Source organism: Lygodium microphyllum, chromosome 15 (assembly GCF_053477565.2).
Source record: "Lygodium microphyllum isolate KBCC chromosome 15, Lygodium_microphyllum_v1.1.10, whole genome shotgun sequence".
Taxonomy (NCBI): Eukaryota; Viridiplantae; Streptophyta; class Polypodiopsida; order Schizaeales; family Lygodiaceae; genus Lygodium; species Lygodium microphyllum.
Genome location: NC_141149.1, coordinates 144797281 through 144820212, shown reverse-complemented (window position 1 = coordinate 144820212; position 22932 = coordinate 144797281). Strand labels below are relative to the sequence as shown.

General features: G+C 41.5%; 1 protein-coding gene across 4 annotated transcripts in view; it reads left to right on the top strand.

The window, feature by feature from the left end:
* LOC148025178 (nucleoporin (DUF3414)) overlaps positions 1-22932 on the top strand; it is a 210872-nt gene that overhangs the window by 114788 nt on the left and 73152 nt on the right. For all 4 annotated transcript variants that reach the window (XM_087694951.1, XM_087694950.1, XM_087694949.1 and 1 more), the window contains 2 exons: positions 5242-5316; positions 5413-5498. In XM_087694951.1, coding sequence (XP_087551077.1) covers positions 5242-5316; positions 5413-5498 — 161 coding nt within the window. The remainder of the gene's footprint in view (positions 1-5241; positions 5317-5412; positions 5499-22932) is intronic.

Genomic DNA, 22932 nt, shown 5'->3' with positions numbered 1-22932 from the left:
GTGTTATGTCAAATCTCTTCTATGATGTCAGCTGGCGTGGTTTTTTCGGATATTGCTGCTCCTTGGCTGGCGATTGTTCGCTCTACTCCAGTTGTTCCTTCTGCGTGATTTATTATAATGGGTCGTGTGATAGGTTGTTCTGGTTGTTCTGAGAGCCTGCAGGCCTGATGTAAATATTCTATAGAGTGAGTGTGAGAGACACAGAGTATGTTGGCCTGATGGTTTGATGTAATAGAATTTAAGAGATACAGAGAGAATGTTGACCTAATGGTCTGATGTAAATATTTACTACTTAATTCAATTATCTTCATGAAAAAGAGATGCTTGAGTCTCGACTCTTGAAACTTGAAAGTTGAGTCTTGAAAGTTGGAAGGGAGGGAGACTTGAGAGGCCCGAGGGTTGGAGTAAAGTTGAAAGAGCAAGAGTGAGAGAGAGGGGATGGGAGATGAGAATGGAAAATGCTTTGATAGGGTGCGGGATAGAGGGGATGGGAGATGAGATTTGAGAATGGCAAATGCTTCGATAGGGTGTGGGAAAGAGGGGATGGGAGATTTGAGAATGACAAATCACAAGTCCATTCAAGAATCAAGATCCAAGAGAGGAAGATGAGAATGGTAAGTGCTTGCTGAATTGGTATAGAAGCATGGAGGAGAGGAGCATCTTTTCTAGATGAGAGAAGGGTCAAAGTTCAAACAGTCAAAGAGGGGTCAAGGGTCAAAGAGAGGGCTGCTAGCTAAAAGGAATCCAAAGAGGCCTGGGGAGGGGAGGGCATGGCTGGAAAAGGGGGTGGGATGAGGTATCCAAGGCTTCTCACCCCCCAAAAAGTGCCACGCAAGCAGACGGAGTAAAAGCGGGGGCGCAGGAAACGTGTGATGTTGGACATAGGACACACAGGCAATGTGGCCTAAAGAGGTGCAAAAAAATGTATGAATTCGTACGGATGCATACCGTACGAATCTGTCCGTATGACGTACGAAGGCAACTATGGTGATAGGCTTTGAGAACGGTGAGAATGTTTATTGTTCTCTCTCAATTCTCCATTTTGTGGAGCTAGTTGCTGTGAGAGTGTGCAATAGAAGGAAACACAAACATGGAGACAAATGAATGGAGAAAGACTGCAAGAAGAGAAAGAAATCTGCACTGAACAAGGAAAGAATGCTAAATATAGGAGGAGGACTGATCAGTCCCTACACTCAGCCTAGAGTGTAAGTGAGGGCTCTAGATCAGGTTGATGATGATGGCAGCACTAGAGAGGGAGGACCATGATTGAGTCGGAGTATGCACACCTGCCAAGGAAGAAGGAAGAGGATTTGCCAACTGAGTGGGGAAGGATGTAAATAGCTGAAAGACCCCAAAACTAGCAAACCAGCAATTTGGGCCCAAAAAGTGGCCGACCAGCATTTAATGATAGTAAAAATGCAAAATGTGCTCAAAAACATCCCAAAAATAGTGGACAATTTGGTGGGTTAGACAGGTTCGTATATGTAGAAATGGCTCGGGAAATGCACACAAAATCCCGACTGGAGGAGAAAATGCATTGAGAGGCAATAAACTGATTGCTCTAGAATGAGCTACCTGCACAAAATACAAGACTGATCATTCCTTGCACATAGCTTGCAATGTTAGTGAGGGGACAAGATTAGGTTGATGATGACAACAACACCAGAGATGGAGGAAGATAATAGAGTCAGAGTGTGCACTTGCCAAGGAAGAAGAAAGATGATTTGCCAATTGAGTGGGAAAGGCTATAAATAGCCGAATAACGCCAAAACTAGCCGAGCAGCAATTTGGGCCCAAAAGTGGCCGACTAACATTTCATTATGATAAAAATACCAAACGTGCTTAGAAAAATCTTGAAAATAGTGGACAATGTTTGGCATGTGAGACAAACTAAGATATGAAGAAACTACTCGAGAATTACACACAATCTCGGCTGGAGGGGAAAATGCAGTGAGAGGCAATAAACTGATTGCTCTAGAATGAGCTACCTCCTCCATTAAAACAAGTGACAAATAGGTCAAAGCTCCTAAAGTCCTCGTTTGATTGGGACTAAAGGCTCACAGGCAGGAGAGAACAAAGCATGACAATCATGATTGCAAACACCTCGTCTCATATCTTGGATATGGCAGAAGGCTAAGGGAGAAAGAGACCCTCGGGTAGCAAGAGAAGTGCCAATGTTGATGAAGTGTGTCTTTGAAGACTGCTGATAAAGAAGCTCCTTACAATCTTGGAAAAGCCCCTCTAAAACACTAGGAGCCAAGGAATCCATAGCCATGTTGATTGTCCCTCTTTGAAAGGGATGGAGGGTATGAGGGAACCATCGAGGAGAGAGTGGGGGATTGGAAGGAATATGTGGAATAGATGGTGCAGAAGCGGGAACGAGTGTAGCAATAGACAACTACCTCGGAGGACCGTGCATAAGAGAAGAGGGATGGAGCCTATAAAGCCCACCGTCTTGCCAATCGTTGTGATAACAACCCTTGTAGAAGAATCCTCAATACAAATGACCTGGTTAGTGAAGACAACTTGGGTACCAAGCCTAGTAAGACCATAGATTGAGAGGAGTGGAAAGCCCAAGTTCGGAACATAAAGGGCCAGTGAAAGGGAGTTGATGCGTGGTCGGAAAATAAAGGCAAAGTGCCAACGCCACCAATAGGCACCGATACAATGTGACCAACAATGATGAAACCCTCAAAAGGGCATACATCCTCCAACAAATCACCTCGTGGAGTCATATGACTAGGAGCTCCACTATCAACTAGTCAAGGCCTTACAAAAGTCTGCAACCACTGAAGAAGGCTTTTCTAAGGCAACAATATAAAGAAACACTAACTCATCATTAACTGTCGGAGTAGAGGTAGAAGAATCGGATGTTTTAACTCCATTGTTCCCTCTTGGATCAAGGTGAGGATACTTCTTCTAATGTTTCTCCTTTGGATGTGTCCCCTTTCCACAATATGGGCATTTAGGCTTCTCCAAGTTGGAGTCAGAGCTTGAAAAACTCTGATGTCTTTTAGTCTTTGACTTTATTTTCTTCTTCTTCCCCCATCTTGATCCTGCAACAAAAGCTTTGGTGGAGGTGGATCTAGCATCTACCTCTTTAGCGTGCTTGCCATGCTCCAAAACAAGCAGGGCAAGCTCCTCCCATAGAAGCTTCTCACGGGTCCTCAATGTAAGAAGAAGAGTGTAGAAGACATCAAACCGAGGAGATCGCAAGTGAGTCAAAAGAATCATGGCCATATCCTTTGAAGAGATCATCTTGCTTAGGGATGCAAACTCATCTCTCATATTCTCCAACTTGTTGATATGATCCTTCATGGAAGGAGAATCATCAACAACGAGTGTTTGTAATTTCTTCTTGAGAGTAATCCGGTGGGCAATGTCTTTTGATGGTACAAAAAAGCAAGCTTGGCCCACACTTCCACTGCTTCCCACAACCTGTGCACATACACTATGGCAGAATCTTGTAAGCTTATCAAGCTTGAGAGTTGAGTCGATCCCATAGGGCTACATGATCCATGGATGATCCAATGGTGGGATATTCCACCGGAAGGGGAATAGGATGGGTAACAAACTCCCAAAATGGAAGGTATTAAGGATACACTCCACCTTACAGAACCAAAGGGAGTAGTTTGAACTGTCAAGCTGGTCTTATTTGGGCAAAGAAGGCAGTATAGGTACCTGTATGAAGGGAGTCATGGGTGACATCCTGAGGCTAGCAAAACGGGCCTTCCAAGAAACATGGAGAGAATGAGGAGGAGAGGGTTCACAAACAAACACGCTACGTGACCTTTGTCCTTCATGATCTGTACGATAGTCTTCGTGATAATCTTGTCACCGTTCGGAGGAGTGTTGAGAAGGCTCCTCATGTGTATTATCAAAGCCATGAAACTGGTTGGAAGACATCTTTCTTTGATATCTTGCAAGAGAATCATCCACAGAAATTGCATTTGGACTAGACAGGCACTCGAATAGTGTAAAGCGGCTACAGGATCACGAAGGATTGGATGTAGATGGTCTGCTTGGAGGAAAATAAGTGTCCTGTGCACACAAAAGGCTGCGCTTGCTGAAAAGGATGATGTAGAAACTTGTTGCCTGCTGTTCTGGTTAGTCGCCTGCTCCTCTAAAGTGTGTGTTGGCTGATGTAGACAATAGCTGACAGCAAAACACAGGAAAGAGGGGAGGAAACAGGCTGGCCGCAAGAGAATTGGCTGTGTGGCAGCAAAACACAAATTGTTGAGGTGTCTGGAGCAGTTTGGGATGGTCACCTATGCTCTGGAGTGGTCGCCTTAGCAATAGGAGTGTTGCAGCTCCACACAGCTCTGTGTCCTCTTGTTTGGCAATGATACCATGTGACAGTGTGCAATGAAAGGGAACATGAAGACAAAGACAAAGGACAAATAAATTCAATACCTCAGGGTTTCACCTGCTTGAGACTTGTGCAAGCAGCAATAACACCATGGCCTCCCATTCAACTGGGCTGCATCCCTTTGGGGTGACCTGTTGCAATGCTGTGCTGGCTGTATGCTCTCTAGGGTTTCGTTGAAAGCAGAAGGAAAACTGGCTTTGAAAGCTCTCTGACAGGTTCTAGGGATCCTTCTACCTTGAAATTTATGGATTGTCGGAGGGCTCATGAGGTTCTTCAGGTGAGTTTGTTGGAGCTGCTGTCCTGATTGTGATAGCATTGAAAAGCCTCTGGAACTGGGCGGAATGTACAATGTAGTGCGATCAGTCAGACAATTTATGGTAAGGCGAAGCTTATTCTGAGTCACATTTCTTGAAGATACCTGGTATAATTTATTAACTATACCGATTCAGATTAGAGGTGGATGGCTCAGAATTATTTCTTGAATTCTAGAATTGTTGTATGGACACGTTCCATTTGAGGACAATTGTATACACCCTTGTGTGACTACGCCCACCCTTGATTTTTATGGCCAATGTGTGAGACGTATCAATCCAGGTAGTAAGATGGATTGATGCTTCTTTACAATTTTATTAACATCTCCTCTTTAATAGTGTAGATCATCAAGCTCACTCCTCTTTTTTGGCAAGCAAAAGAAGAAATGCAATCTCTCTTTTGGAATGCATTTAGAGATTAATAAAAAATTCCTCTTCGTTATGTTCTCTCTTCATTTTTAACCCCCTTTGTTACATTGAATCTTTTTTATTTTGGGTTTATGAGAAACAGTTGTTGCAAGGCCAATTCTCATGAGCCACTTTGAAATGTAACTTTTCCAGTTGTCCTGCCAAAGTCATGTTCGAATTGAGCAAGTTGACAGTAGCTGGACCTCAATGGAGCACACAGAAACACTTGTAACACTTCCAAAACTTGGTTTTTCTGTAGGCAAGTCTTAACGTTTACTCTGTGTAGGAGGATATCTAGTGAAGTTGCTGAAATTTATGATACAGAGGTGAAGGCTTGCTGGTTAAGCTTTTGGCAGAAGTATCCAGGGATGTGCAGCAGTCAGAACAAAGACAGAAGCTCATCTGTAGTGGTAGTTTATTTATGCCTTCTATGTTAAGAGCTGAAAGTGCTGTTTAAGGTTCAATGGAAGGTGAATTAATTCGATTAGTGCTAGAAAGAAAACATTTGTTTAGATGATCTTCTGTTTGAAAATGATCACTTTTTTCCTTTGTTTTACAAGGACTGCATTTGTACTTTGCATATCATGTGGTGGTTAGTTTTCTATAGTGTTTTCTGTTCTGTAGGAGCTGGTACTGGAAGTCGTGTTGCTATAGAAGTTTTGGTAGCTACTTAAGAGAATGCTGAACCTGATATTCTACTCTCTTTTTACAAAAATGGTGGAGGACAATTTAATAGGGAAGCAGCAAAGATTTGAGAAAAAGCATGGATTAGACGGTGGTATACTAATCTTGTATTGGTAGTATGCTAGATTATATTATGCCTCTTTTTTTTTCACCATGAACAGCTAAGCTGGACGAGTAATCTAAACATTGTCAATAAAAAATAGGAAAGGAAGCATTAACGTAAGCTAGCCATTCTCGAGGGGGGATGTTTTGTACAGTGGCATGAATAAAGGGTCAATCTAGCAGGCATAATGCCAAATAAACTGAGGCCTCCAGTGGAAGACGGTGCTTGTATGCCAGATAGCTAGAAAAGCCTCTCATATCCTCTTTGCATCACTGGTGTCTCCTTGTAATCTCTCCCTTCTACCTTCTCAGAGTATGCAGGATGTCTGATGTGATATGTGATACTCTTGGGGGCTTGGGTGGTGTACTTGTCTGCATCTACCTGTCCAAATGTTCTAAGTGGTAATATTGGCTCTCATCTCCCCTTAGTGCTGAACTTCTGCTGCCTATTCTGACTTGGAAAAGCCAAGTGCCTCAATCACCCTTAGCTCTTTCTTTGTAAGGCAGAAGAAGCTTTCTCTACGTCCTTTTGGCCAGCTAGTTCATTGAGTTAGGGTATACAATACCCGTCAATGATCCTTTAGAGATCAATTGCATGGCTTTCAGTTTGTTGGGGGAGTTTCCGAAAGTTCCACTGAAGTAGATGTTTTCGTATTAGAGGCAGTAGTTCTAGCAATAATTATTTGGAGTATTGCAATGGAAAATCATTTGCACTCTTGCTAAATGGGCATGGTGAGCTGCCACGTGGCATATGTTGCCCTACTTTTTGACCTGTATTTTATATGCCTTATTTTCAAATGCACGTCTAATTGCACAATTAAATCAGGCCAATCATAGTATTGTGTATTTTCATGGCTCATAGGGTTTCTATTTTCCTGGTTTATATAGGCCTCGTGTGTTCTGAAGAGCAGTCTTAGGGCTTATTGCAATTCCCGGCTTAACGTACAGTTACTTAGGTGCCAATTGTTTTCCATCTCATGTTGTATATGTATGTACTGTTAGTTGTCATACTCATTTCCAGTTGAGAGCCCTACATTGAGTCAATGACATAGTAAACGAGAAACCCGTTTTGCTCTGATGAAATGGGAAACATGAAACACTGCCATGAAATGATTTTTTTCATGAAATGGATTTGTTTTTTCAGAGTTTTGGAAAAAAGGGAATGTTCGGGCTGTTTTTGTTTTTCAACTCTCATTTTTTCCACACCCTCCTTGTGCACACCATCACCTTCTCATCCTTGTGCATCTTCCCCTCTTGCTTCTCCCTCTTTTCTTACTCCACTTCCTCCTCCTCCACCTCCACCTCCACCTCATCTCTTCTAATTCCTTCTCCTACTCCACTCTTGTGAGATCTGAGATGGAAGCTCTCAGCTGAAAGTACACAGTAGATTGTAGAGAGAGTGAGAGTGAAGAGACAGCTCGACACATGATGCAATTCCCAAGTGTGTAAGTAAAAGTACAAAGTACAACCCTTAGACCTTAGGGTTGTTAAGGTGCATTCACATCCGAAAGGTGTAAAGGACGGTAAGTGACCGAATTGTGTAACATAAACACGCAAAATAGAAAATAATGTAAGTTGCGGAAAAAGCCTCTTGTAAGGAGAGTCGAAAGTGCCCCAGTGTCCTATTGTGGGTCATTGACACTCCTTTGTGAGCATAGGCGTGAGTCAGCGTGAGTCAAACCCAACAAAGTAAAAAGTTGCGGAAAAAGCCTCTTGTAAGGAGAGTCGAAAGGGCCCCAGTGTCCTATTGTGGGTCATTGACACTCCTTTGTGAGCATAGGCGTGAGTCAGCGTGAGTCAAACCCAACAAACCCCCTTGGAGTAAAAAGTGATTAGCATACAAGAATCATCCACCAAAGGGGATCAAATTTAAAGCATTGCGGAATACTTCAAATTTGTTGCGAGGAAGAGCTTTGGTAAAGATGTTTGCCACATTGCTAGTGGTAGGACAGTAGACAATGTTGATATCTCTTGTATGTAGCCTCTCTCTGACAAAGTGATCGGGGGTCTCTATGAGTTTTGTGTGTGCATGAAACATTGGGTTCCGTGCCATTGCAATGGCGCTCTGACTATTAGTAAACAAAGGAGTAGGCTCCGTGATAGATATATCAAGATTAGCCAACAAATGTCTCAGCACCATACACATTCGATTGTAGTAGTGAAGGTTGCCTTATATTCAGCTTCACAAGATGATGTGGCAATAGTGGATTGTTTCTTGCTAAGCCAAAAAATGCGAGATGAGCCAAGAAAGAAATAGTTTCCACTTGTAGAGTGACGTAAATCAAAATCACCGCCCCAATGTGAGTCATTGTAAGCATGTAATTGCAGCAATTCCCTCTTGGCATAAAGCGATCCAAGAGTCCTAGTACCTTGCAAGTAATAGAAAACATGCTTCATAGCTTGCCAATGTGACATGCGTGGGCTATGCATATATCTGCTCAGGGACTGAAACTGCAAACTGAATATCTAACCGTGTGTTGCATAAATAAATGAGACATCCATCTATTGGAGCATATGTATGAATGTCAAACAGACCCTATCATTATGCAAAGATAGCTTGAGTCTAGTCTCCATCGGTGTGCTAATTGGCTTGCAATCGTGGAAGCCAAATCTCTCAAGGAGTTTACCAAAATAATTGGATTATGGCAATTCAATGCCTCTAGCATCATGAATAAAAAGGGTTGGTAAAAAGGCATGAATTTAAGGTATTAGTTGGTGCCAAAGGAACAAGTTGTAATAAGTTATGCTTGATAGGTACTACGTGGTACTTGCTATCAGATTGGGGCCTAGACCAATTTATTGGCCATCTAATGTCAGTGGTGACATTAGGGACTAGGCATTAATTAGTTAATTAATGCCAGTCTAGGGATCAATAATTGCTCAGGAACACTTGGGAGACAAACTGGCCTAGCCAATTCAATTATTGGTTGGTGGAATTATTTTTCTAGGTGCTAGAATAATCGTCACACTAAGTGTGATGATCCAACGGTTAGAAACCCTTGTAGGTCACTCCCATAACCACGTCTAGAGTCTTGAAGAGCACTAGTCTCGCCGCACTGCATTGCGATGTCACCAACTCAACACGACATGGTACGCACAAGAGAACTCAAAGAGAGTGCATGAGTTTGCAAAATGGCCCATCTTGAGGGCTAGATAGGTTTAATGTAAATGCGCTTTCAAGTTCTGGAAAATTGCCTTTCAATTTTGAGTTTGAAGGTACCAAAAATTAAAAACATCAAAGGGATTTTCGTGTTTAAATTTAACTGTCTTGATTTTTGACAAAAATACCTTTGAATCTATTAAGGTATTTCAGCCATTAATTTCTTTTTGTTTTTCATCCCAAGAAAGGCCATGGAAACTATTAAGATGCTAAAGCTCAAAACAATTAAGATAAATGTCAAAGCTTTGAGTGGCATGAGATAGGGCACATTCAAGAAACATATCCTACTCACTTATGCTTCTAGTGTACTAAGTTTGGGAACTTCTAGTTAGAATGTCCCCACCCTTGCTCAAGTACAAGAAAATGGAGCTTAACAAAATAAGTCATCGAAATTATGTGCATGGTATAGGTCAAGCCACAACTATACATGGTGAACTAGAGGCCGGTGGTCAAACCTTTGAAGATGCAATAGACCATGATAACTTGAAACTCTTGGAAAGTTCCTTGATATAATGTATCTATCCTTAATCATATAATAGATGTTGAGATAATTGTAATGCAGTTTGGATGGAATAAATTGTGCTTCAAACACAACAGCCTCAATTCCTTCAAGATGAGGACAGACGTGGAGGCTTTACAGCAAGGCTAGATAGAAAATACAGATCTGTATGATGACATGAGCACTCAGCAACAGCTGCACAGTGGAGATTGCACGCTGGAATAGGCATATTAGCAGCAAACACAGGTTGTCTCATATGGACAGCAGCTGCCTTCAGTGACCAGGAAGGAGAGAGGCATTGGACAGCAGGTGTTCTCAAACAAATTAAACCACCAGAATTTGACAGAAAAGGGGAGACTGTTGAAGTTGATGCCAAAGTATGGATTGAATCTATGGAAGATTACTTCAGTGCAACAGGAATAACACTTGTAACTAGGCTATGATTGCGAAGCTCAAGCTTACCAGCGAAGCTAGGAAGCAATGGTGTAAAGACCAAGTAGTCACTGAAAGCACGATAACTTCAGAAAAACTAAAGGAAGCAGTTTAAGATTGGAGTAACGTTTTGGGTTCACCCATTTACCCTAGGCTCTAAGCTCGCCCTCCTCCCCTGCTTTTGCCCCTTTGTGACATGGCCTTTCCATCCCAAAAGAAAAAACTTTTTGTTTCCATTTCCATTTTCCTTTTTGTTTTTGTTTTTGTTTCCCGGTTTCCTTGAACTATAATAGGGTGGGGACAACAGTGACAAGCGGCAGCATTCTCGGAAATAGATATATGGTTGAGGGGCAGGCAGCTTGTCTATTTATAGAAGTGTGGATCCTCCCAAATTAGGGTTCGAGCTTATGGAACATAGACGCTCACTGGGACCTTGCATGGTTTAATAAAACTTTGGTGATTTTGAGTTTTGGGGCTGTAATAAAGAATTAATCAGTCTATAATACATTTTGAAGCTCAACATAGGTTTTATTGCTTGATTAACCAGGACAGTGTGGCTATCTTGGACCTTAACCGCATTGTGTCAACATGATTTCTTTAGGAGGACTTTGTGTTCATCATTCTTTATTCTTCTGTGTTTTTGAGTTTTCTTTGTCACCGTTTTGCCATGGACTTTGTATTGCTGCTGAGAAACCCTACGATTGCTTAATAAAATTCAAAAAATCTTAAAAACTTGTTGATGGTTAAGGTTGCAGCCGTATGTACCTACGGATCGATCCGTACGTTTATTTTTTTTGAAAACCCCTTTTTGACCTTCAACGTACGAATTTGGGCTTATTTCGGAATTTCACCTGCAGCGCTTTGTTTCTCTATCTCTGCACACTGTGCACATTGCAAGCAAGTATGTTATTAATACGCCGACCCAAGCTGGTTTTGGCACGCGTAGATGATAGTGCAAGTATTGCAACTTCGACCTTACGAGCACAATTTCTCGTGTCGTGATACACCCGACAGGTATTGGCACCACTAGCAATTGTGGTGGGTGCAAGCATGTGCCGCAGGATATCAGAGACAAGCTCATTGCTGAGAATTCGCCAACAACAAAGGGTTCAAAGAAGGTAAGGGGCAGCCAGCACACTACTCAAGATGCACTTCATGATGCGCTTGTGGGGGAGATGGGTGATTCCTCCACATAGGATCTCATGATACATCTTTCACATCATCACATGTGCCCGTGATGGCAGAGTCTAGTATGACGACGAGGGCAATGTCCTGACAGATGGGGACTTCCTCTCTTCTCGTGCATCGTCATCATCATCATCATCTGATGAGGAGTTTTGACTCTTAGATCAGGTTTTATTGTGGAGTCTAGAATCTGGAGTAGCCCTTATGGGCCTTTTGAGGACATTGCTATGATGTAGTGTTGCAGCTTGCTATGTAGTATGTGCATTGTATTCAGTTTGCTTTGATGCATTTGCAGCCTTTTAACATGGATGAGAGTCAAAACTTTTGTTGTATAAACACTGATTCATCAGTTTATATAGAGCTAAGAGTGGTGATTGGTGATTGAAGATTGATCTCTGATTGAAAACTGGTTTCAGTATTTGATGTTTGATTTCTGAAGCAACAAGTTTTACAACGTGCGGCAAGGGTTTTGTGATTACTAATGAAATGCGTATTAAGACCTTATTAGATTGTCTTGTAGGTCTCTCTCACAATTTAAAATGTATTTGGATCTTTTTATGTTTATTTTGATATGAAATGCCATATAGATTGATATCTTTTACAATGGTACGTATTTTTACGTACACAAAAATTTTATCTGTACGGAACAACGTATAAATACGTACCGTACATTAGTACACTACGTACACTTCAACCTTGGGCTGTAGCATATGCAAACTTTGCTTCCAAAAACTTAAGGGAGATTGGGAGCCCGTCATGCTCTCCTATCTAGTTAGGAAGTTGCTTATCACTACAGGCAAAATGAGAGTCATTTTAGGCACCTTGGTGTTTTGTTTTTAAAGAAGGGTGAATTCTATTAATAACACCTTGGAGAGAAGCCCCTTGAGGTCAAGAGTCGTAATGTGAGATCATTTGAGGGGTTGTGTGAAGAGTTGCTACTCGAGTCCCATATCCACATGAAGGTCTCTCTTGTACTCATCCTCTCAAAGCTTCCTTGTGTCCTTCCCCATCTCCTCCTGAGTGTTGACGACCTCTTTGGGAAGAAGTATCCTAACGCAAAAACATAAATGAAAGCAAGAGACAAAGCATAAACTCAATAGAACCAAGTTAGGGTTGGGATAACTCAGAGACAATGAGCACAATGAAGATTTGAATGAATGAATGAGTACTGAATATACAATGCTCATGTATCAAACAAACTATGCAGGGAATGGAAACTGTAGCATGAACTCTCATGCCTTGAGGTTCAAGGCAAAGGTAGTGAGCTGGAGAGTGTGTCGTACTCTTGATGGGGATCTCAAATTGCAGCAAGGTAGCCTCCAAGATGTTTGATAGCAACAAAGGCAGTAGTAGATGTTGGATCTGTGACAGTTAGAGTAGTAAAATGCTGCAATAAAACGCAGCAGTAAAACACCATAGTCAAATGTAGCAATTAAACGTAGCGGTATAATGTTGCAGTAAAATGGGAGGAAGTGGCACATGCTGTAAGGTAGAGGCTGGAAACATGTGCTGGATGGGTGAAGAAAGTGTGGGCAACTTTGACTGAGATGTCCTTTGCGATTGGGGTGTGGGGGCAACGAAGTTTTGGCACCTAACACTTGAAACGAGATTGGTTGAATGGAGGGCAGCATATCTATTTATAGAAAGTTTTGGGACCTTGAACCTCTGCCTGTTTTAAACTCTCTCGACCTGCTTTCTATTTTAGGGGTTTTCGCATTTTTGGGGCTGTTTAAGAGATAATTCAGCATATAATGCTTATTTTAGCCCAATACCCCCTCTTAGGTCCAAAAATTGAGCTAGAAAGAAAGGCCAATCCAAATTGTGATGGGTTTTTGTTTTAACCCCAAGGGGTCCCAACCCAAAGCAACCAAGACATTGGACAAAGGGTGGACGTTGGCTGCCCACTGGCCTACAAAGCTATAGAGATGATGGTAATCTTACCAAGGGAGTCCAGGTGGTCACCCTAGAGAGACTATGGCATGGGACAAAGAGTGCACGTCGGTTGCCCAGTGGTCTAGCAAGTCCTCAAAAGACGGATGGAACCACAATGACCCTTTTTTTTGTTTCTTGTTTTGAGTATGTGTGTAAAAGATGGGTTGCAGTCGATTAAGTAGCAGAAAGGAGACTAATGGTAAGACCCAAGACCTTTACAAAATAAGTAAGCTATGCTTACCACTATTGGGTGTTGATGACGAAGGAGTGGGCTAGGGGTGTGTGAAGCAAAAATGGAGGGTACGTGGAGAGGCAAAAAAAGAAAGTGTGTGAAAAGCAAGCTAGCAAAGGTAAATAAGAAAGGGAGACTACCTTGGAGAATTCCATGTACAATGCCACGAGTATGGTGGAACCACTCTACCTTGGAGATTGCCATGTACAATGCCACGAGTATGGTGGAACCACTCCACAAAACTAAAAAGAGATAAATGTGTACAGATGTATTTTTTTAGGAAGAGAATGCCAATGCACTAGAGTTATGCAAGAGACAATGTAGGTATGATCATGCTCATGCATAATGCTATACAATGGTGCCACTTGGACAGTGTTCTCACAAGGGAATTGTCCAATTGCCTAAGTGCCCTTTTACAATCATATCATCTTGATGATGTGAATAAAGATAAAAAGTAGAATATACATAATGTCCGAAAAAGAAATTCAAAACATCCCATCACTTCAAAGAGAAGAAAGCTGCCCCCTCTCAAACTAGGAGGGAAAGCTGGAGAAAATCACCCTCTTCCCGTCAATCTGAAAAAGTAGAGGAGGATAAACCTTATGGGTGGCAAGTACTGAAGCACCAGTGATTGATCACCTTGATCAACATGTTTGTAAAGTTGTCTGATGAAAGCACAAACTCTAAGCGGATGGTGCCTAACTTACCTTGCTCTCTGGTGAAGAAGTGGACTCCCACATGTTGTGTCTGTGGTGTAATGATTTGATTGCTCGCAAGAGCAATGGCACTCTCGTTGTTGCAGTAGATAATGATAGGAGAGTCCCATGGGAAATGAAGCATTGCTAGTAAGCTCCTTAAGTAGATAGCTTCCATGGTACCATTGAAGAGAGCCCTATCTTGAGCCTTGGGCGTGGAAGCTGCCATTGTCTCTTGGTTATGGTGGTTGGCCCAAGAGATGGTGGCCATGTCCAAGATAAATAGGTAGCTGTCACGGGAATTGGGTATCAGGATCACTTGCCCAGTTAGATTCAGTGTACGTGTGCAAACATAAAACAAAATCATAAGTCAAGCCATAAGAATATTCAATATGCAAAGATCTTAAAACACGAAGAGATGCGATCCAATGTGATATCTTAGGTGCAGTGAAATATTCAGTAAGCAAACTAACTGAGCAAGCTAAATCTAGCCTAGTGCGAATTAACCAAAGGAGTTTCTCTACCACAGATCTATAGCTGTGCTCGTTGTAGGATTAACCTAGGGTATCCTTAGAAAAATGGATAGTAAGATCAAGAGGCGTGACTATAGGCCATGTGTGATTTGTGCAATATTGGTCCACTTATTGAAGAACACATTGTTGATGTGATACAAAGATACAGCTTCAGCCCGGTTGAATCCAAGTCTTGGAGCTTTGAATTTTTGACATAGTTTCTGAGGTTGTTGCTAAACCCTAATTTTTGCTTTGCAGATTAGGGTTTATAGTAGAGAAATCTGAAATTTCTTAGCGTCCGGTGATCTCAATGCTGTAATCTTAAGAGCAAGATTGTAGAGAGGTTTGGAAATGAGAGAGAATGTTGAGGAGAGAAAAAATTATCTCTAATTACTTTGACAGGTATCTTACTAAATATGGGATCAAAAGACAGCTCACATGTAGCTATACACCGCAGCAAAACGATATTGCAGAGAGGAAAAATAAGGTCCTGATGGAATTAGCTAGAGCTATGCTGAATGAGAAATGTCTACCAAATGGTTATTGGGCTGAAGCAGTGATGACTATTGTCTATGTGCTGAATCGAACCCCTACAGTAGGGATTCATGATGTCACTCCATATGAGAGGCTGTATAGTCATAAACCTGATATTTCGCACTTGAAGGTATTTGGCAGCATTGCATATGTGCATATACCGGATGAGAAGAGGAAGAAACTGGACCCTAAGGCAGTGAAGAGGTGTTTGTGGGATATGCACAGGAACGGAAAGCTTATAAGTGTTATGTACCTTCTACGCATGAGACACTCATAAGCAGAGATGTGGTATTTGATGAGTTAGTATCCTGGCATGGGAATCCTGTTGTAGTGCCTACTGATGGCTCACCCAGTATGAGTCGTGCTGAAAATACTCCTGCACATAGTACTTCCATGAGTGGTCAAATAGATGATGTATCATCTACAGTGAGTCCTTGGACAGGACGATTATGCAGTTGCACTACCTAAAGATTGAAAACTAATATTTAATCACGGATAATGCTAACAAAACTATTTGGAAAGGCTGCCACTTGTCAAAAATGCCCATGCAAGACTAAAAAACGTCTTTAGAGGCTAGAGAGAGGCATTTTTAGTGTATTCAGCTTGCAAGAGAAAGAGAGGAGATGTTGCTAGTCTGATTTGCAGCCATTGGAGGACCTTCTGAGGCACCCAGGGCTTGGAGAATACCAATCAACAGCAGGTGACAGCATCTACAAGTTGTTGAGACACAGCTACAGCAATAAATGATTGGCTTTCTTTAGTTGTTTGCATCTACAAGTTGTTGAGACAGGGCAACAGCAGTAAATGATAGACTTTCTTCAGTTCCTCACGAGAAAGTTTGAATAATTATTTCGGTGCCGTGAAAAATAATCTTACTGGCCAAAATAATTTAATTGGCTAGGCAACTTCCATTCCCGAGTGTCTTTGCGCCATCTTTGACCATCAGATTGGTATTATCTACCATTAAACGCCACTTCTTTAGTGTCACCAACTGACACTTATGGCCAAATGAACGACCTAGGCTAACAATTGGCACCAGATACCACCAAGCACCTGTGCACAGAACTTATAACAACTTTTGCCTTTGATATGCCGTGATTTTCTCGGGTCTCGGGCTCGTAAATTTACTCTATCCCTAGTTACATCTCACATGTGCAACATTTACTTAACCATGTGATAACTAGTTGAAGAACTTGGCTCTACTTTCCACAATCCAAGGACTAGTTGAAGTACTTGGCTGTGAAGAGTGGGCCTTTATAGTCACCTTGTTAGGAGGCAACTCGCAGATGTGAACAAGACTAGTATTCTTAGATGTCTTCACACAAATGATGTAGGCATTTGTAGACCAATCAGACAAGCCCTATGGCATTGAGAACATTGTCAAGTGTGATGGTTGATAGGTGGTAGCGCGCATCTGGCCTTGCCAGTGCCCCTGTAGAGGGTTGCTACCACCATGCCTCCCCTCTTGGGGATTGCCCGACTGAGGGACAAGGGTTTGAGTTTTAGCTCTTGATGTTGTGTCTCTTGCGTTTGATTGACACTCGACGTCAAAGTGGCTAGCCTTTTGACAATGTTGACAATACCAATCTTTCTCTGGTACATTTGGCCACTCGTGCTTTAGAGATGACAGGGAGTTTGTTGGAGTCTCACTAGCTTGATTTTGATTTTGATTTTGAGTTTATTGTTGATTTTGATTGGAGTTTTGATTTTGTTTGCCTTTCCTTTGTTGCCCCTTCTGAGAAGAAGCAACGACAACCCCCTTTGTAGAGGTCGTATTATGAAATTGATCGAACAGTTGATCGTAGTAGAGTAGCTGACACTCAAATTCAGAGAATGTGGGCATAGTGGATTGTGAGATTACCTATTGCATAAAATGGAAGCATTTCCTCAACAGCTTGTTAAGAAACAGTGTGACTTGATTGTCCGAGGACTTAGGAGCCCTTGTGGTAGGGAAGTCAGCGAGAAGGTGCCAATACTCAGTCAACCTAACTTTAAAGTCATCCCGGTCAATGATTTTAAAGTTTTGGAGCTCATGATCCAAATTAATAGGATGGATTCTACTTGGAGCCACATAACAGTCGGTCATTTGTGCCAAACACTTGAATGATAAGTCAAAATGTTGAATCTGCAAATGAAATTTAGGTAATAGACCTTGCATTGGCTTGACAATAGTAGATGCATTTCTAGCCTTCCACGAGCAAAAAACCATCATATGGAACAAGTGTGGGATCAGGTTGGGGTTCCAACCCTTGCACAATATCCCATAGGTTTTGTGAATCAAGGACATGTCTCATCAAGTTTGACCGAGTAGTGACGTTGGTCTTGTTAAAATAAATCTTGTCATTAAAGATATATTTGGTTGATGAGGAGGAAGAACCATGAGGTGTCGGATTAGTGGAATAAGATGGATAAGAAGGAGGTGGTGAGGGGGGATAAGGAGGAGGTGGGTAGGCAAAAATATGCTGTAATTGTCTAATGGGTGTCGATTGATGTGGAGGCATTGGAATATAAATGTTTCCATGATGTGGCATACTTGACATAGGAGTGAATGGAGGAGGAAGTCAATGGAAGTGATGAAAGTAGTAGAGATGGAGATGAAGGTGGTAGAGAAGAAAATGGTTTGGATTCCATGCGAGTTTCCACGTCAAGATGGCCAGTCCTTTGTGGAGTTTTTGTCCTTCCTACAGAATCATTAGAGTTTCCACGTCAAGATGGCCACTCCTTTGTGGAGTTTTTTTCCTTCCTACAGAATCATTAGAGTGGTGCATTGAATCTAAGGGGGAGAACTCAAAATTACCTTCAATCTATTGTTCAACTCGATACATAAGGATGAGATCATATCCGTCTCATGGGATTTGTTGTTCAACTCGATACATGAGGATGAGATTATATTTGGCTCATGAGATCTCCTATGGTTTGTGGATTCCATGGTAGTCTGAAGACTCTCCGGCCATGTCGGAAGTTGGAGGAGTAAGCTATGAGGTCCACTCCGTCTCGTGTCTTGATGTGCTAGGCTCGGGAGCGTTATGATGATGTGGTGAATATATGTTCGAAGTTGTCTTGCCCGCCTATTGTTCTTGCTTCTTGCGAAGATCTTTTAGATCAAAGGCTGAGGTTTCGTCAAAGAGAACCTTGCTTTGGTAACATGTGAATAAGTATTCGAACGTAGAAACATAAATACAAGCAGACAAAGCATAAACTCAACAGAACACAATTAGTGTCAGGATAACTTAGAAACAATGAACACAATGAAGGTTTGAATGAATGAATGAATATTGAATGTACAATGCTCATGTAGCAAACAAACTGTGCAAGGAATGAAAACTATACCCTGAACTCTCATGTCTCGAGAACCAAGGTAGAAGTAATGAGCTCAAGAGGGTGTCACTGGAATCTTAGCAAGGGAGCCTCGAAGATGTTTGGTAGTAGCAAATGCAATAGTAGATGCCAGATGTGTAATAGACGGAGCAGTAAAATGCAGCAATAAAATGCTGTAATAGAATGCAGTGGTGAAATGTTGCAGTAAAACAGTAGGAAGTGGCAGAGACTGTGAGGTAGAGATTGGAAACAAGCGCTGGGTAGGTGAAGAAAGTGTGGGGTAGCTTCGGTTGAGATGTCCTCCGTGAATGGACGTGGCTAGTGAAGTGCTAGAATTGGAAACTGCAAAATGAGATTGGACTAGTTGCGAGATAGAGGCTGGAAACATGCGTTGGTTGGTGAAGAAAGTGTGGGCCAGCTTCAGTTGAGATGCCCTCCGCGAATGGGGTGTGGATAGCGAGGTGGTAGTACTTGAAACTGCAAAACTAAGTTGGGCTGAATGGAGGGCAGCCTACCTATTTTAAACCTCTCAAACCACTCCCAATGTTAGGGTTTTTCATTAAATAAGCATTTTTGGGGCTATTTAGGAGGCTAATTCAGCATGCAATGCTTATTTTAGCTCAACACTCTTTCCAAATCCTTGAAAGTGTCTTTGGTGCAAATACATCCAAAAAGGTTTATGGCATGGCTGCATCTTTTGGTCGAGATGCACCAAGCAATAATACCAGCAAATAGCTCCCATCTTTGGAAGTGGCCTCTGGTCCATTGTGCTTGCAAGTAATTTGGAGTGGGAACCTTGCTTAGCTGCTGTCCAACGATGAGAAAAGAGAAGCTTCCTTGAACATCCTCATATCCAGATGCAAGGCCTTTGTTTGTCCCCCAAGCTACAGCTCTACGTGGGAGATATTGAACCCCTGTCTTGTGAGTGCCTAAAAAGATACTTCAATCAAGGTTGCTGAATGAATTGCTTAAACTTTGACTAGTACATTGGTTTGCTAATCTCATATCCATTAGCTTGTCTCTCAGCATAGCAGCCACTCATGATCTTGTATTTGGTGAAGGAAGTACACAAAGTGTGAGTCACAAATAAAGAGAATGAAGGTTCTTGGAGGAGGCTCTATCTTATGCATGGGAGATGCTGAACTCTCTTCTGACCTTGTAAGTAATTACTTGAATGAAGGCTGTTGAGTGAACTTTAACCTTTGCCTAGGGACATAGATCCTCTTTGTGTGTACAAGTTACAATGTTTGCTCCACTCATAGATGAAGCTTGTAAGTGGGAATGGGGTGTGGCCATCACAGCTAGAAATATCAGAAACATTTAGAAATGAAATGTGAAAAACATGTTTTGTAATTTTCTCTCAACAGCAGGTAAAAGAAGGAACTTGGGTTGTTTCATAAGGGGACTTTTAATTGTTCTAAACTACAGAAAGAGGATTTAAACCTCCAGGGAACTTTCCTTTAACAAAAAGGATAATTGAGCATAAGTGATAATACATGAAAGTCGATTGAGCATAATATGTTACACATCCATTATTGACTTGTGTCGAAGTGTAGTCTTTAGATAAGATGTGCTATGATTCAGATCTTGAATATCATGATTCATACATGTTACGCAAAGAAAATTGAAATAAGCATGTTACATAGCCCATGTGCAATGTGGAATGGGTCAAGCTGAAAGATGATGATTCTCATTCCAAAACATCATGTGGAATGTGGAATGGATCAAGCTAGAATTAGGACTTAGGGAAGAAGAAAGAGAAGAAGAGAGAGAATAAGAAGGAAGAAGAGAGGGAAAAAATTAGATGAAAGAAGAGGGAAGAACTTAGAGGAGAGGGAAGAAGACAATAGCACAGAAGCTTGGAATTAAAAAAAAGATATAGAAAGTCGGGATTAAGGTCTAGCAACATCGTGCAATGTTTCAGTGAGGGCTTCACTTTCTGAAGAAAGAAACAAAACCCCACAGGTTTTACTCATAGAAATGTTTCTTACTTCTAGAAACATTTCTGAAGTTGCTAAATGAGAGAAATATGTTTTTCTGCTGCAATGAGTGTGACAAATGCGGCTGAGGGCTGAAGCCTAAAGGTCTTTCCTCTGGTTTTGCAGGCAGGTTGGCAGGAAACATGTTTCATATGCATAGGAAGCATAGGAAATAAGTAGGCGTTTCAGAAATGTAGGAAACATCCACATCGATGTTTGTGCTCACATATTTTTAGTCGGCCGATTCTCATTTAATGCTTTTTTTGAGTTAGATCTAATCCTACATTTTGGTCTATTTTAAGCAGCCTCCTTACCCTTTGTACTGTCCATGATTGGTGCTTTTTGGTCATGACGTTATCAATTAGTGAAATTACGTGCAGTTGCTCTTGCATTTGGTCTTGACCCCTCTCTCTATCGACTAGGCGAAACTCTTTGGGCTTGTGATTCATGGATGGTACAAAGGCCTACCTGGAGGCTTGTGATAATGAATTGTGGAATACAATCTACCATCTATCTGTTATGTAAATTGTTGGTCTGTTGATTTGTTCACTTGGATTTTGAATACAATGCTGAATCATGTTCAATATATGTTTTGTTGTAGCCCATGGGACTTCAAATATATTAATATGTACATAAAATTTCAATAACTTTCATCTTGAAAGCAGCCTGTTTGTTACGTTTTAGGAAACATTTATGAAACTTTGGAAACCCTTTTCGTACCTCTTTTTTCTAAAACCCTTGGCAACCCTATGCTGGCTGTCTTAAAAGACTTATGGGCGTCAACTATCTTAATGTCCAACCAAATGTGTAAAAATGACATGGATCAATCCTGGTTGTTGACAGGCTACCAGGATGGGTGACAGATAGGTACCAAGCAGTACTGGTGGTGTTAGTGAGCAAGGTACTGAAGTGCTAGGTAGTGATGTGAATACATTGGGCTCACAGTTAGGATTGGATGCAACCTGAGCTGCCTAGCTTATTTAAGGTTGTCTTACTGCAGTTGTTTCAGGTGCATGTAGTAGTGTGACAGGGGTGGGTCCGTCTTCCTTGCTGACCTCTGTGGCAGGCTGGTTTTAGCCATTCAGTGTTTTGAGAGCAGTGTTCCTAGCTGCCATGTTGAGATCTGAAGTGGACACAGAGGATGAGATTGCTTAGGTGTGGTTTTGGTTTGGACAGGTGTATTAATTCTACCAAATCTTGCCGGATTTAGATTGTTCTGTCAAGCATTGCTGGTGATTTGGGCTCAGTTTCTACCCCCCTTGTACATGGTTTACTTCTGCATATTAGGGAATATGATGATCATTTCTGCCATGACTCCTTTTTTTATTTCTTTAAATGTAGTAATTAGGGCCCTAGTAGCTGACTGTAGTTAGTCTGGATGGGTTAGTGAATAGTTAGATATTTGAAGACATGGTAAGTATTATTTCATGATTTCTGCAACTGTTCATGCAAGGACAATGGACACCATGGTCGTTTTATACAAGGAGCTGGTGTTGCAATGTGAAGTATTGCACAAGAAGGTTGCATCTGTACATCAGGAAATTAGTTTTCTTGAAAGCAAGTTTAGATTGCCATGAATGACAGCATAGTTTTTTCCCATACTTTTCCATATGGTGAACATATGTAGGTATGGAAGCATGAAATAAGTATGGTTTGCTACCCCTTGAACCATGCATGGCCCTAAACTTTTTCATACTTTCAACTACTTAAGCATTGCAAGAACATATTCCAAACCTTTTTTTACAAGTTCATGTGCAGCGCAAAATGGACCACAATGGCTAGTTGAACCTTTCTTTATAAGTGCACATGCAGCACTAATTTGAACCAACTTCAAGATGACTAGTTGATGCATGTTCGTGGCTGTTTGTGGCAGTTGTCTTCTTCTGTGGCAATCTTGCCTCATTTTCTATGCAACAGATCTAGAAACAATGTATTGGTGTTTCATTAGGATCAATGAGGTTTACAACAACAAATTGCAAAACACTCAGCATTAAAAGTTTATTTTTTCCTGGCGTCAAGTGTGCTAATTTTTTCATACGTCTTTTTTTCAAACATTTGCAAACATTTGATTCATGAACCATACGACTATAGAAAGAACTATGAATAACAGTCTCACAATTTTCTATGGAGATCCAACAATACCAGTACTCACATGGTGGTGCCCCTCATGTCTCTAAACCCTGTTCCGTGGTAATGCACAAAGATTTACTTTGGACCAAAGCTCAATGCTGGTGAACTTGCTTATTGTAAATAGTGGTGAATCTGTTTCCAATCCACAATAATGGAAAATAATTTGGGATATTTGGTTTGACAGTTGATTGCATTCCATCACCAATGCAACAACAATGGATGAACTTCTTGCTCGCACAGAGAAACATGTTTTCCTCCATCAGTCTTATCTCCTAATAGGCAGCTGGCTATTTGGGAGTGTTCTCTAAAGTTACTTGCATTGTCTTTGTCTTTGTTGTGGGAGAGTAGTCATGTTCACCAGGTTTACCCTTTTGCTGCTTCTGCCTTTTCTTGTATGTGGTTGCAAGCTCCACCACTTGCTTCAATGTACCTGCTTAGACACCATGGGAC